This window comes from Triticum urartu, chromosome 3, assembly GCF_003073215.2.
Source record: "Triticum urartu cultivar G1812 chromosome 3, Tu2.1, whole genome shotgun sequence".
Lineage (NCBI taxonomy): Eukaryota > Viridiplantae > Streptophyta > Magnoliopsida > Poales > Poaceae > Triticum > Triticum urartu.
This window is the reverse complement of record NC_053024.1, coordinates 721953994-721967881: the sequence shown is the minus strand read 5'-3', so window position 1 is coordinate 721967881 and position 13888 is coordinate 721953994. Positions and strand designations below refer to the sequence as shown.

Genomic DNA, 13888 nt, shown 5'->3' with positions numbered 1-13888 from the left:
GATTTTTGTAAATGGCCAATGTGGAGCAAGGATGTTCCTCGACAACAAGGCAATGATTGTGCCATTTTCACTACAAAGTTCTTGCGCCACTATGATGGCGAAGTTGGTCAGCTCCGTTGTAACATTAATCCAGTATTTTTCATCAATTCCCTTGCTCTTGGATGATGTTATTCTGTTATTATTTTGATTTCTAATGCATAATTTATCTCTTTCAGGCAAAGACTAGTCAGTATAGGGATGAAGTTTTGTCCTATATTTTGTTCCATGAGTTAAATGAAGTCAATCCCTTACCTTACTCATTGGAGAAATTCAGGAGAGAAACAGACTATGTAAATTAGATAGCGCTTTGTATGTTTATAAGTTTATAACAAAAACTGATATTGCTTGGTGTCTGTGTTGTAATGTACTCGGGAGTACTTGTTTAGGACTGCTTGGACGGTTCTTGTTACACTCAAATTAATGTATCCCCTCTTTTTTTCCTAAATCTTGGATTTGAAAGTTGGTAAAGACTTACAGAAGTCACTTTTATGTGTCCCATCCCTTAAGCCGCACATCTTGCACTCCCCCATTTTTGTGATATGAAGTTCATAACACAAACTTATCAAGATTCCGCGATTTCGTCCCAATGTACAACCATTGAATATCATCTAGAAATGTGCTGTACATAACCGTAAATCCATAAATGTTCCCTTTGATTATGGATGAAAAAATTAGATTATTACGGATGAAAAAAATTAGATTATCACAAATGAAAAAATAGAAAATTTTCAGTTTGATGTTCATGTTTGAGATGAACTCACAAAAATTCCAGTAATTGCAGGAAATTTGATGTAAGGTTTGTTTTCAGCTGGTTATGTTAAAATTGATGGTTCGAAATACAAAATGTGCAGGAGAAATTAAAAATTATGCCAACAAATACTGAATGTTCCCCACCAGGAACCAGGTAAAGCATGAAATAATTTCGGAACAACGATTTTAGACATAATAACTTTTCAATATCTTTCAGACTACTCGGAATACATGAGTCGTAATGAAAAACACAACTTAGATTTCACATTCAAGTTATCTACACATCAGAAAACATGACTAATCGCTATCATCTATTCCGCGAGATGATTCACCATCTACCACATCATCTTCATCTTCTTCCAGCTCATCTATTAAACGGTGCCGAGTTGTAGTTCCCCTTCCCCTTCCCCTCCCCCAGCCCGTCCTCCCCCTGCCTCCTTTGGTACCACCAGTCGCAATGCTTTGTTGTTTGTTGGTGCATGACGCCTTGTTGTGACCGTCCATAAGGCCACATTTGCTGCATCTTCTTGTGCACTTCTTTGGCCCACGTGCGCCGATATGTCTTTCTCCTTCTTCTGATCTAGAGCCCTTTGTTTTCGATAGTGGCGGGGCTTTAAAACTAATCATCTCACGGTCAGCTGGAGCACTGCAACCTCCTTCATCAAACACGGGCATTACATCAGCAGCCAGATCCTTGACCTGCGCCCTAAGTTCCTTCAACACATTCATGACTCTTACAGATGCAATTGTTGATCTGTCACCTGCTCTAACACAGGCAAAAGCCTCCCTGAGCATATTAAAGTGCGTCACGCTAACTAGCGTCCCATCGGCTCCAACTTGGAGAGTGTCATTCCTGTCGTAAGGAGGGTCAATCCGTGCATTCCTTGTGTATCTTCTTAGCACATACTTGCTAGGAAGCCTCTGAATCTGCTCATTTGTCATCACTATAATAAGGTGTGGGAATAACAATCCTGTGCAAAGTGGGATGAAAAAGAATAATTTTATTGTTGGTTATCCTGGTAACTATTCGCAATGACAAGATTGACAAACCATATGCTACTTACCTGTGTGCTCCCACTGCATGCACTCACATCTGTAGTCTTCTTTTTCTTCATCACAAACCACTTTGAACTCATGTTGGGACCAAGAAAAAGACGGGCCATCTCTACCATAGACCACAAGGAAACGACCAGCATCCACTTTCTTTGTAAGGAAAGATGTTCCATAAACATATGCATCTTTGTATTTGTTGAATACGGCACGGGTATAGATCCTGCTCAACTGATTTTCCAGAGGGTAGTTTGTTATTGTTGCTGGGCGTGCCTACATCAGCATGGATGTGTCAAAGAATTAGATATACTCTGTTTTGTTTGCAGAACACCAACAACTTAAGAATATAAGTAATGCAGCTTAAGGATGGAAAGAATTTATATGATGGCAAGCAACTGTTACATATGTATATATGACACAACGTAAATTTATGTATGAGGCGTACTAGAAGATGTAATCATATGAGACGTAATACCTGACATGCAATGGTCTCTCGGCCTTCTGCTTCTTTTCTCTTTTGCAAGACTAGGTACATTTTTCGTGCAAACTCATGCAAAGGTGTCGTAGTGTTAACATGATGTCTTTTCACAAGTCTGTTCATGCTTTCACTGCGCTGCGTAGACGTCATTCTCCCACAGTAAACAGCTTTGAAGTATGCCGCAATCCAACGTGCACGCTGATCATACAAACTGTTGATCGTAGGATCTGACTCAAGGCCATATTCATTCACCATATCCTTCCATGCAGACTCAAACTCTAGAGGGGTAAGTGGGTGATTTATTGCTGTTAGTAGCTTATCTTTCAAACCATCATGCAAGTCAAACAGTGGCTTCAAGTCAACTTTGTGCCTTTCCCATACATGCCATCTGCATAGCGTATGCAACGTGTTTGGAAACACGTGCGGAAGAGCGTTTTCCATTGCTACATCTTGATCTGCAAAAGAGGATATTAGTCATTGAACAAGTTTTACCATATTGGTTGAAACGACATGTATGTAGCCATGAAGTGCTCAACAATACCGGTAAGTATGCAATGAGGTTCCTTGTCTCCCATGCATGTTTTGAAAGTCTGGAAAGCCCATTTAAATGTTTCCTCTGTCTCGTCACGGAGGAGTGCAAACCCAAAAATGACATTCTGCAAGTGGTGGTTGCTCCCAACAAACATCGCCAACGGCATTTTGTAAAAATTACACTTATATGTTGTATCAAAAGTAACCACATCACCAAACTCAGCATAGTTTGCCTGGCAGCTAGCATGACTCTAGAATATATTCTTCGTAACACCCTCAGAGTCATCCTCTATATCATAATAGAATTTACTGTTATGTGCTTTGAACTCATTGAAGAAGGCCCTAATTTTTTTACATCATCAGCTCGCTTCTTAAGTACATTGGCTGCTCTTCTGATATTGGAAGTAAGACATGGAAGAAACAGCAGATATGTTACAACCACAAGGATTTTATTCATGGACAGCTATATTGTAGAATGAAGTGTCATAAAATTACCTATTTCACAAGTCATGATCATTCATTGGCATGACCTCATAGTTGCCATGAAAATGGGTCAACACATTCATTGTTGTATTAGGAGAGACGTCACAGGTCTGCAGATCATCAACAACCTCCATGATAAGAGGATCTTTGTTCTTATGTGAATACATGTGCTTCAATTCAGATGGATTAGGATTCAGAGTATGATTGTGCTCCAACATCACTTTCTCATATATCCATTCTTTCCCCCTTTTCTTGATTTTAACAGCTGCCCCACAGTTAACCTTCTTGGACATTTTCGCACGTTTGCGTTCCTCCCCAGGCTTGTAAAATGTACTGGCACCTCCCCGGGAGCATGCATACAGACGCGACATCGGCTTCCGCTTGAGCTTGGTAATACCAAAACCTGCTGATCTTGCATATTTTTGATAAAATTCATACCCTTCCTCATCGGTGACGAAAGCCATATTTTCCTTTGGGACAAAATCTTCGCGGACTTGGTTACCCTGATATCATGTTCATAGCATACATTAGATACTCTTTGCCATTCATCCGAATGACCATTCCGATGACTATATATCTATGAAGAAGCATAACACTAGGCATATCGGCCTTCTACAGAATACCGAAAAAAAATAAAAGAAGACATCTACAGATTTGGACATAACACTAGGCATTTCTATCTTGTTTTTAAGCAAATGTGATGTTTTATGTTTATGTAAACCGGGTAAAAAAATATGTCAAGTGTCTGGGAAAGAAAGTCTGAATCTTGAGTGAACAATAAATTTTATTTGGGTGTTGTTCGTTTGCTGTGGCAGACTGATGATAAAAGCAGTTATGCATTTCAACAGAACCTGCCTTCTAGCATGCCTGCAGAAAATCTAATATAGTGTGCCTTCCTGAGCCTGCAGGACACCAAAAATCTAAAGTCTATCCCTCCACTGCCTGCAGAAGCTGGAGAGACGGTCAAGATATCAGCTTTTAACCATTGAGCAGGCTGCAGCTTCAGGCTTGTCCATACTTTGGGCAAAAGAAATGTTCTGAAGGTAATTTATTTCTATCTTATCACAATAAGTTGGCAAGAAAAAGAAGATTGAAAGCTTAGTGCATATACTTATTGTACTATAACCAATAATGTTAGTATTCTGTTTGCAGTATGTACAGTACACTGCTATCGCTACAGTATCAGTCTTAGGCGCGAGGGGTCCGTTTAACGACTGTCGGAGCTGAACCTATCGGCCTATCTGGGGTGTTCCGTAGAAGGAGCGCCTTCAATTATTTGTCTTCTTTGGAACAACAACTGTTGAAGTAGGAATATACAACTTCAAATGCTTCAACCAGTGGTTAATCTAGGTCAGAAAGATAGATTTCCTGTTCCATCCCGAAGCTCAGGCATACACTAGATGGTCTTTAGCTATGTACTTAGTTAATCCGTGGATCCTTCCTTGAACAGTATGGTCGAAAGAAGCCATTCAGCAGTGTGCTAGCCAACAATATAATGACGCCACATCCTAAGAATGAATAAAACTGAATCCTGATAATGCTATCTAGTTACAACATGTACTGAAGTTCAATCAAAATACAAGGCATCTTCCACTGACTAATGTTCATTCGTCAAAAGAGAGATGAATAACAGACCTGCCCCAAACACTGGATACTGAAATTTACAGCAAGGTATGCACAGCAAGGTATGTACATCAGCAAAGTCAGACACTGGGTACTAAATTGAGTGGGAACGTACATGTATGTATCTTGCGCTGGGATCTGGAGTCATCATCTCGCTTGGTTCAACAGTACACGGCGGCGTCAACGTGGATGTGTGCATCGCCGGATGGCGCACAGTGGAGTTCTTGCCGCCAATCGGAAAATTTGAGCCGCTGCCAGACGAAGTTCCAACGCCATGGTATGGCGTCGAGAAAGATGTTAGAGGAGGCGCATTATCAGGCACAACAAAGCTCATCGGAGAAGGCTCATTGTCCTCGGATTCTCGCCGGCGGAAGCTTGGAGACGAGTCCATAAGCGAAACCGCCGGGTGCGAATCCCCTCCCGCCCCCCCTTGAAAACTGAAAGAGTGCCACTCGCACGTCGTGGGGCAGTAAATACCAGTCGCACGACCTGCGGCCGCGAATCTTGAACCGCAGTATGGATTTTGGCAGGAACGTAAGTTTTTGGGGCAGTCTTACGGCTGGGAAATTTCAGCGAACACTTGTATTAAACAAATCCAAAAAAATAGATAAAACAGAGGGGAAAACAGAGGCAAATAGCAGACATGGCCACTGCTCGCCCATGGTAGGCGCTCCCATCACCAGCTACCTCCGGTGCCACAGTGTGCTCCTGCGGAGGTGCCTCCACGATGGAGTGATGACTCACCTCGTCGGGAAGAGCTGTCCATCCGGCCACCAATCCGCATCCTCATCGGGGCGGCCTCTCCCTCCGCCCGCCGATCCGCGTCCTCGTCGTGGGGGGCTCTCCCTCCGGCCGCCGATCCGCATCCTCCTCGGGAGCGCTCTCCCATGGCAGCCTCCCTCTATGACCGGTCGAGCGACGGGGTCAACGACGGAGACGACGGCGAACCAAATAAGCTGCAAAAAAGGGAATAACCTGTCGGGGTGGGAGGGCCAAAGAAAAGTTACCGCAGGAGGAAAAAATCTTACCGCATGTCAACGATGGGGTGGGTTGGGGTTCGATACAACCTCTGGCTCGTTCGTTCGACTCGGGTAAAGAATTGCTTATTCTTCACCCAGGGTCTTATATATAGGGTCGCGCTAAGAATTCCTCACCCTAGTCAAACTGTACGCACCACACATGCACTGGAATTTATGTTGGGTACCTGAGGTAAAGTTACGGCATGGAGTGAGGACCACCTGAGGTAAAGTTACGGCATGGAGTTGAGGACCTTTTGCCATGCGCAAAATGTAACAGCGCAGGAAGGACAAGTCTTGCCACGTAAATTTATGACACACTACCAGCATAGTTACGGCCGAGAGACTAACCTGTAAATTATAACCATGCAACTCGTACTATTTATCTGGACAAGCTCTACCACAGTTGTGTAATATGCTGAGTTTAATTAGTTTGACCAAGGCATTTTTACGTGAATATTTCCTTTGCACAACATCTGTACTTTTTGACCGTCACATCAAATTGAGCCATGCTGAAAACCTGAGCATTTCCAGCCTGCAAATACTTTTGAATCAGCCAGTTGCCAAGTTGCCAGTTAGAGATTTTTGAGAGAAAATTATGGCAAGTTGCGAGCTAGATATTTTTGAGAGAATTATCACAAAAGCACGGACATTTCTAGCCTGAACGCCACCTGAAAGACGCAGTGTGCAAAACAAAAATATGAAGCTATCTTACATGCTATGAACAATATGTTTCCTATTTATAGTTTACATCAGCCCCTTCCACCTTCCAGAGACCAGTGGTACATCAGAGATTCTTGCTCTCAATCCAACATAACCAACCAGAAAATGATGTTTGAGCTGTAGTACATTTGCCATTTAGAGGGCTCTCTTAAAGAATATTGAGCATCATACTGTTTTACATGCAGATCCTCCTCATGAAACGCTAACCGTCCAACTTTGTCTGTGCCGTAGTGTTGCATCCTAAATTTTCCAATCAAGCTGATCACGGGAGCAACAACAGTATCTGCCAGATGCAAAGAAAATCAAAGATGAAGTGACTTTACATATTGATTTTTTAATGCAGAACACAGGGTATAAGGGTGATGCATGGTGCACATGCAATCATAATTAATACATAAAACAAATGTAAATTACAGTGACATCCTTTCATTGTTGTGGTGATACCATGCTTCTACCGTTCTAGGTATTAACCTACTTGAAGAATTTACAGTATCCAAGAATATGAATAAGACATATTGAAAACAGAAAATTTCGAACTTAGATTCCATCTAACGAAGAAAGAACCATGAAAACAAAAACTAGTTTATTGGGAACGTTGGATTTACTCAGAAAACTATGGTGCTGAACATTACTTCACAAGAGACTATGTGGAATACTGATATTTGAATGGATAGCTCTGGAAGACAGAAAGATATGTGAAAGAGAAAAAATACACATGAGCTCCTGGGTGCTCCACACCCCTATACGAAAAATAACCGTAAAAAATTCCCAAAAATCAAAAAAATCGGAAGTTTGGGGATATCAAAACTGGGTTCCCAATCTACTCCCGTGTGAAATTTCGTGAAAAAATTCCCAAAAACATATCCCTGGCGAAGGAAATAATGTCAGAACAAAAATCTACCCAAACAGATTTTTCTATACATAGAATTTTTTTTGTCTTTTTTGCCACGAATACGTTTCCTGGTATTTTTTCACGAAATTTCACACAGGAGTAGCTCGGGAACCCACGTTTGATATCCCCAAATACCAGATTTTTTTCCAAATTTCTCGTTATTTTCTTGAATGAATTGTTCATATAGGGGTACGGAGCACCCGAGTGCTCCAAATCCTTGTCCATGTGAAAGAAGACTAAAATCAATGATGTTCGGTCTATATAAGTATCTGAAGGAAAAAATGGTGATATGGATATTCCGTAAAATCAATGGCTGAGCAATAAACAAAAATTATATTCACTTCAATAAAATGTACCTAAACATATGCTAAATCTATAAGCTCTAGTAGAAAGTAGGAAGTTGATAATTAATATTCTTGTTTTAGTAACAAATAGTTGATGTCTGTGTACTATTTTGGTAGCAACAAATATTTTGTGTGATAAAATAAGAAAAATCATTCTACGATGAATCAGAATTCATGCTTTGGTTTCATGTAGAAAGTAAGCCATTGCTTTCCATTATTTTACATGGAGAGCTGCATAGCTAGTCATAGGTTTTGCTAAGAAAAATATCATAGAGGTTAGTCGGCATCAATAAGAAAATATAGCTAAGGCACATTATAATCCATTCTGATTCTGCAGCTACAGAGCCGAGATACTTCTCATCTCTTCAAGTTAATATAAGTCCCAAAATCAGTACATTAACCCAATTATCTTATAGCCAACTGTTCTCTTCAAGCTAATGAATATGTTCCAATGCCTGTCATCTCAGTACTAGCTATAATGTTTGTACATTTTCTTTTGGCTAAAATGTTGTCTGCAAGCTAATATAAATCCCAAAATCAGTACATACCCATTTACCGTATAGTCAACATTTTATTGCTTAATTCTATCAGTACGACTGAGAGGACCAGAAACCACAAAGATCTAATAATGAATACAGTAATTATCTCTTGTTGTTTAATCTAATAATTAACATTTGATGGATCACAATAGCTAGAAAGAAATACACCATATGGCCTGACGAGTCATTACTCGTTAGATGCAATAAGATTGACACCTCTGTTTATGGAAGATGGAAGAAGATTACTAACCTGCAAGCAGCTGTAGGTCAGAGCTGGAGGAGAGCACAAAGTGGTCGCGGCCGAACCAGTGCCGCCGCGAATATCACCTAAACTGTCGCCATGACCAGCCGACCAACCAGGAGGGAAGATTCTACTACCCGCACGTCTACTACGAACCAGACTGGGAACTGAAACAACTGAAAATTATTGAAGCAAGCAAAGATGGCTACATATACCCACATAACCAACGTGAGTAGATGAATGATTAGTGTCAGAGCTCCAGGACGCTGGTTGTGGTGGCCTCCAGCTTGCTGGTCAAGTCCTTAGCCACTAGGGCCCCTTCAACTCCACCACCGGGAGAACCCACATCCACCGGCTGGTAGTCAAATCAAATCAGGACCTCGAGGGGCGCCGGAGCAAGCAGATCAGGAGCACCCAGGTGCACGGATATCAATTTGGGAAGAACATGACAAAGGGAAATGTAAGTGGAAGCTAATTGGAATTTGGGAACGGAAATTACTAAAATAGGGGCTGCTCACCTCCTCCCATGCACTGAAAGCCCAACCAAACTTCAATCCAAAGAGAGGCAATGCTGTCATGTACTAGCCCATGCACGGACGCCTAATGCGCTGCCGTGATCACCTGCCACAGCTCCAGCGGGATCACCATCCACATCTCCGTGCACAGCGGGGGCCCAGACCTATGCAGACACCACACACCACGCCGCCCCAATTGTCCAGCGACCACCCAACACCGAGACCATGCCGGTCGAGCAGCACGCCTTCCCGATAGCATGCCAAACAATGGCTTCACTCCAAGCCAAATCGCCGCCGAGCACCACGCCATCGTTCGCCCGAAACCGTATGCAGTCGATTAGGAAAAGACGGGGAGGTGGGAAAAAGACGAGGAGTTTTTTTTAAGCAAAAAAGGACGAGGAGGGCAGGCATCAAGTCCAGTCAAGTCATCAAACGTAAAAAAACCTCCATCCCGTTGTAATTTTAGGGTGAGGGAACGTACGGTGGGATTTTGCCTCGATCAAACGAACGGTGGCTTGGTTGGCTCGGTCGATCGACCAGGGTGAAGAATTACTTATTCTTCACCCTGGGTTATTAATAGACTTTCTATATATATTTAGATCTGGGGCCCCGCTAATCTGGGGCCCCGAGGTTTAAATATATATAGAATAAGTAATCAATTACCCAATCTCGCCGAATATATGTCACCTAAACTTGATCTGGTCGATTATTCTTCACCCTGGGTTATTAATAGACTTTCTATATATATAGTTTTCTCTATATATTTGGTCAAGTTCAGTAAGTTTGACTGTTGAAAAATATATGCACTGCATTGCGGAACTGAGGGAGTATTTCACTAATTTCAGTCATATTATCACACAAAATAAAATTTCCAAAATATTTGTACATAAATTATTTCACATTTGTCAACTATTTCTTCCGTATTTCAATCAATTTTAGAAAACATTACACAGTCGTTTAACACAATATAAAAATTAGACACATTGCAATAATTTTAGTCCTATTTTAAAAACTAGGAAACTCGAATTGTGATTTAAAACAATCTATAAATTTATTTGAAATTTTGAAGCTTTTCAAAGAAATAGTTTTGTCAAACAATATGTAGAAATACATGGATATTTATTTTTTGGTATTTTATTGGTATTCCTACAATTTTTTGGTATATGCATTGTACCGAACCATTCATATAAGTGCTCACTAATCTTAAAGTAGGAGTGAGAAACCGATTCGGCTCCCGCCGTTACAAATCCATGCTTGTAGCAGGACTTCGATTGTGAGTCAACTCGCAAAGACAGATGTCAATTGAGCAAGCAGAGTTCTGCCATTACAATTTGTCTTTGTTTCCTCGATGTCATAGGATGTTGGGTAGTGCAGATTGCAAGGGCTTGTTTGAGTGCAGAATTTTGAATACGTAGGAATAGGGGGAATGCACAATTGTGATGTCATGTACTATAAATTTATACGTGGTTTCAAAGCAGTTTTTCTGAGGGGAGCCTTTAGATGGTGCATAGGAACTAAACACACACAATTTCAAAGGAAAAAAAGCAAATGAGGTTAGTTTGATTCGTATGCATGGGGTGGGTAGGTGGGTGGGTGGTAGGGGCAATTGATTACGTAGAAAGAGTAGGCCCAATCCTATGATCCAAAGGGCATTCATAGAAACAATTGCTTAGGATTCCAGTCCTCCAATATCTAATCTTAAATAGTTGCAACCCACTACCTATTTTTTCTCTTATGCAACTATGCCATATTATCAAGTCATGCATGTAGTCATAAGTTACAATTTGTGCACTAATCTTTTGATACAACTATGCCGCTCAGCCTCCTTGCTTGTTAATTTGCTTCACTTATTTTTGTGCGGGCATCGACGGTCATGTTACACATTTTTGTAGCATGACATACATATATTTGTACGTTTTATGCTTGGAGCAAATATATGTAGTTCATGTTGCACATTTTTTGTTAAAAATGGCACCCCATGTGTTCGATCCAATAGAACTCTCTTTTTATACAACATTTTATCATATGCTTCATATACTTTATTGTTTTCAAAATATATCCCGAGAGCATTCTTAATTTATTTTTTTGCCATAGTTTTAGTTTTTTAGCTTCTATTTATGCATATGTTTTACCAAGGTTCCCGCAGCAACGCGTGGGCATCATCTAGTTCCTATAAAAATTCTACAGCCCAAAGAGGCCCTCAACGTCGATAGAAAAGAAAGTACCTCTACTTGGTAATTTCCCCAATACCCTTAAAATGGGTATTGGACCGTGGACAGCTTGTGTCCAAATAGTTTATTCGGCTTTATGTGGGAACCTTGTCATGGAAATCAAAATGGACAGAGTTGGATCCTAGCTAATGCTCGAGGCTGATATTCAATGCAAACATCATATGTTGCTCACTGTGAGTGACCTATACAGCTCGCCTACACGTTTCTTTGTGCATGTGCCGACCCAACTATACAGGCTGGTATTCAGTTTTATTTTTTGTTTAGTTTTCTTTTCTCTGTTATTTACTGTTCAATATAGTTTCATATTTTGATTTTTTTACTTTTAGTCTTTAATTGTATATTTTGGATTATTTCAGATCATCTTTCCCTTTTTTTTGTTTGACTGCTTTAATTTTGTGAATATAAGAATAAATATTTTGAAATGTATCAACATTTTTATTTTAATAGTTTTTATATTCTCTAGTTTAATTTTTTATTTTTATAATTACGTTTATTTGTGTAATTTATATGACATTGTTTGAAATCCTTGGAAATTTTTGCAAACCTGTAAACAACTTTTAATGATTGACAAACGGTTCTTTTTTTAATAGAACATTTTTCTTTTAAAAATTTCAGTAATTTTTGGGTTGTACATGAATAATTTTAAAAATTTACAACCACTTGTGAAATACACGGACATATATTATTCGATACATGTGGAAAAAAATGGATATGCATCAATATTTTCTTTTGATCTACGTGAACATATTTTTTCTCGCAACCGATTAACACTTCTACTCATTCAAGAATATTTGACTTATTATTGGACTGATTATATAAAATCACAAAATTGAATAGCGTTTCAAGATTTGTGAAAACAAGTTTTACCTACTAATGGGGCGATAGTTTTGGTGATGTGGGCATCTACGTTGAATGTACAACTCTGAAAGTGGAAGGCATCATGCGTCATTCACGTGCTGGCCCACGCGTGTTGTCCACAATGCAAGCCCTCCAGTTCTACCCTTGCAGTTAAATGGTTGTCCATGTCAGAAACCCATGCTTCGTTGAAACAAGAAAACCATAGCTGGGGTGTAGGACCATATGAGGTCTCAAAGTTCGGCAACTATCGTGCCTAATCACAATACTAGACAGTTCTACCCCAAACACTGATGGAGTTTTAAGCACCCTCCTCCTCCAATTTTTTTCTTTGTCCTTCGTTTCGTTGCCACCGGAGTCCTTTGGCGATCACCTTTTGATGCTCAAAATCCGCCGGGTGTCGCCTGGGTCAACGCACAAACATACTAGGGCGGCTTTGATACTTCTCATGCCTCGAGCATGTTCCCTAGCCACTCATTCTCTTGTTCCTTCGTCGTGTTTGTCTCCCCTGTTTTCTCTCTTTCCTCCAATCCTGGTTCGTGAGCTGGGGATTTATCCTTGAACAATCTGCGGTGGGGTGTGAGGTCTTTAACACGGGTTGTCCCATGCGAACCTTGCTCTCCACTAGTCGAGCGGGAGCTTTCATGGCTCATATTGCTAGACGACATTGTGGACCTCGTAGCAAAATCCTGCTATATTAAAACCATATTGTATACCCTCCTTGTTTCCAGTGAAGATCTCAGGAAGAAGCCTCTTGCTAAAGGCTCAAACACAGGTACCTTAGCTCGAACCACGAAATATTTCCCTCGAGCCCAACCCCCCTTGTCGACATCAACTCGAATAGCCAGTTTCCCAGTACCTTGACTAAAGCTTCACACCTTTTGTACGGTGGTTGGTCATGTACTCTAACCGAAACATTTATGTTGTCAAAGGCCCATCTCCGATGTTATTACCCAGTTCATGAAGTGCGCATTTTGATGAAGATCCCAAGCTCGATGCATAGCTCTGTCTAGGGCGTTGATATTCAGAGGTCTTGAGGCAAAAAAAACCTTGCCAATCGCGGCCCACATGGGTTTTGCTGGCTTTTCCTTCTCTGATGGATCAATGATCACCATACGCCTCCTTCCCCGATAGAACTAGACCACCGAGCCCTGCCAATACCACGGCCGCTTCTTCGGATTGCTTTCCAACAGGAGACTCGGATTGACCATGCGAGGATGAGTGGTCGTTGGCCAAATTGTTCTTCGGAGATGCCATCTCGCCTGATCTCTCCCGCGTTGTTGCTGCACACGCAGAGAGTAGCTACCTTCCAAAGATGTCGGGGATGACAGCACCCTCGTGATCACTAGTCGCATGATGCCGGGGATGACGGCGATACATTATTTCAATGTGGTTTTTTCTCAGCAGAGTGATGAGAATGCGGCAGATTGAAACCAGAGTAACAAATGTGGTTCCACAACAGCAACAACAACAAAGGAAAAAACAAGTTGACACGTGATGGACCTCGTACTAAACAGACAGACGACGGCGAATGGGCGGCTAGGTCGTGTTTCCAGGGAGCTGCTTGCTGGTGTAATA

At 41.1% G+C, this 13888-nt stretch overlaps 2 protein-coding genes across 2 annotated transcripts; both read right to left on the bottom strand.

The window, feature by feature from the left end:
• Positions 1-1086: 1086 nt before the first annotated feature.
• LOC125547311 (protein FAR-RED IMPAIRED RESPONSE 1-like) lies at positions 1087-3232 on the bottom strand. Its single transcript, XM_048711239.1, has 4 exons — positions 2859-3232; positions 2315-2772; positions 1854-2112; positions 1087-1733 (listed from the first exon to the last, which is right to left on the bottom strand). Exons 1-4 carry the CDS (start codon positions 3013-3015, stop codon positions 1087-1089), a joined length of 1521 nt encoding a protein of 506 aa, XP_048567196.1. The 5' UTR covers positions 3016-3232.
• A 92-nt stretch (positions 3233-3324) lies between these two features.
• On the bottom strand, positions 3325-5903 carry LOC125549418 (protein FAR1-RELATED SEQUENCE 4-like). The gene is made up of 2 exons (XM_048712833.1): positions 5070-5903; positions 3325-3834 (listed from the first exon to the last, which is right to left on the bottom strand). The coding sequence occupies exons 1-2, from the start codon at positions 5343-5345 to the stop codon at positions 3349-3351; spliced, it is 762 nt and encodes a 253-aa protein (XP_048568790.1). The 5' UTR covers positions 5346-5903; the 3' UTR covers positions 3325-3348.
• Between the last annotated feature and the right edge of the window lie 7985 nt (positions 5904-13888).

Excerpts from the sequence above, each read along its gene's own strand:
- LOC125547311 (XM_048711239.1), bottom strand. The coding sequence starts at position 3,015 with ATGCCGTTGGCGATGTTTGTTGGGAGCAACCACCACTTGCAGAATGTC. Across the intron at positions 2,773-2,858 it reads ACCTCATTGCATACTTACCG|ATCAAGATGTAGCAATGGAA; the intron begins GTATTGTTGAGC and ends CCTCTTTTGCAG. Across the intron at positions 1,734-1,853 it reads CATGCAGTGGGAGCACACAG|TGATGACAAATGAGCAGATT; the intron begins GTAAGTAGCATA and ends ACCTTATTATAG.
- LOC125549418 (XM_048712833.1), bottom strand. The coding sequence starts at position 5,345 with ATGGACTCGTCTCCAAGCTTCCGCCGGCGAGAATCCGAGGACAATGAG. Across the intron at positions 3,835-5,069 it reads CCAGCGCAAGATACATACAT|GGTAACCAAGTCCGCGAAGA; the intron begins GTACGTTCCCAC and ends ACATGATATCAG.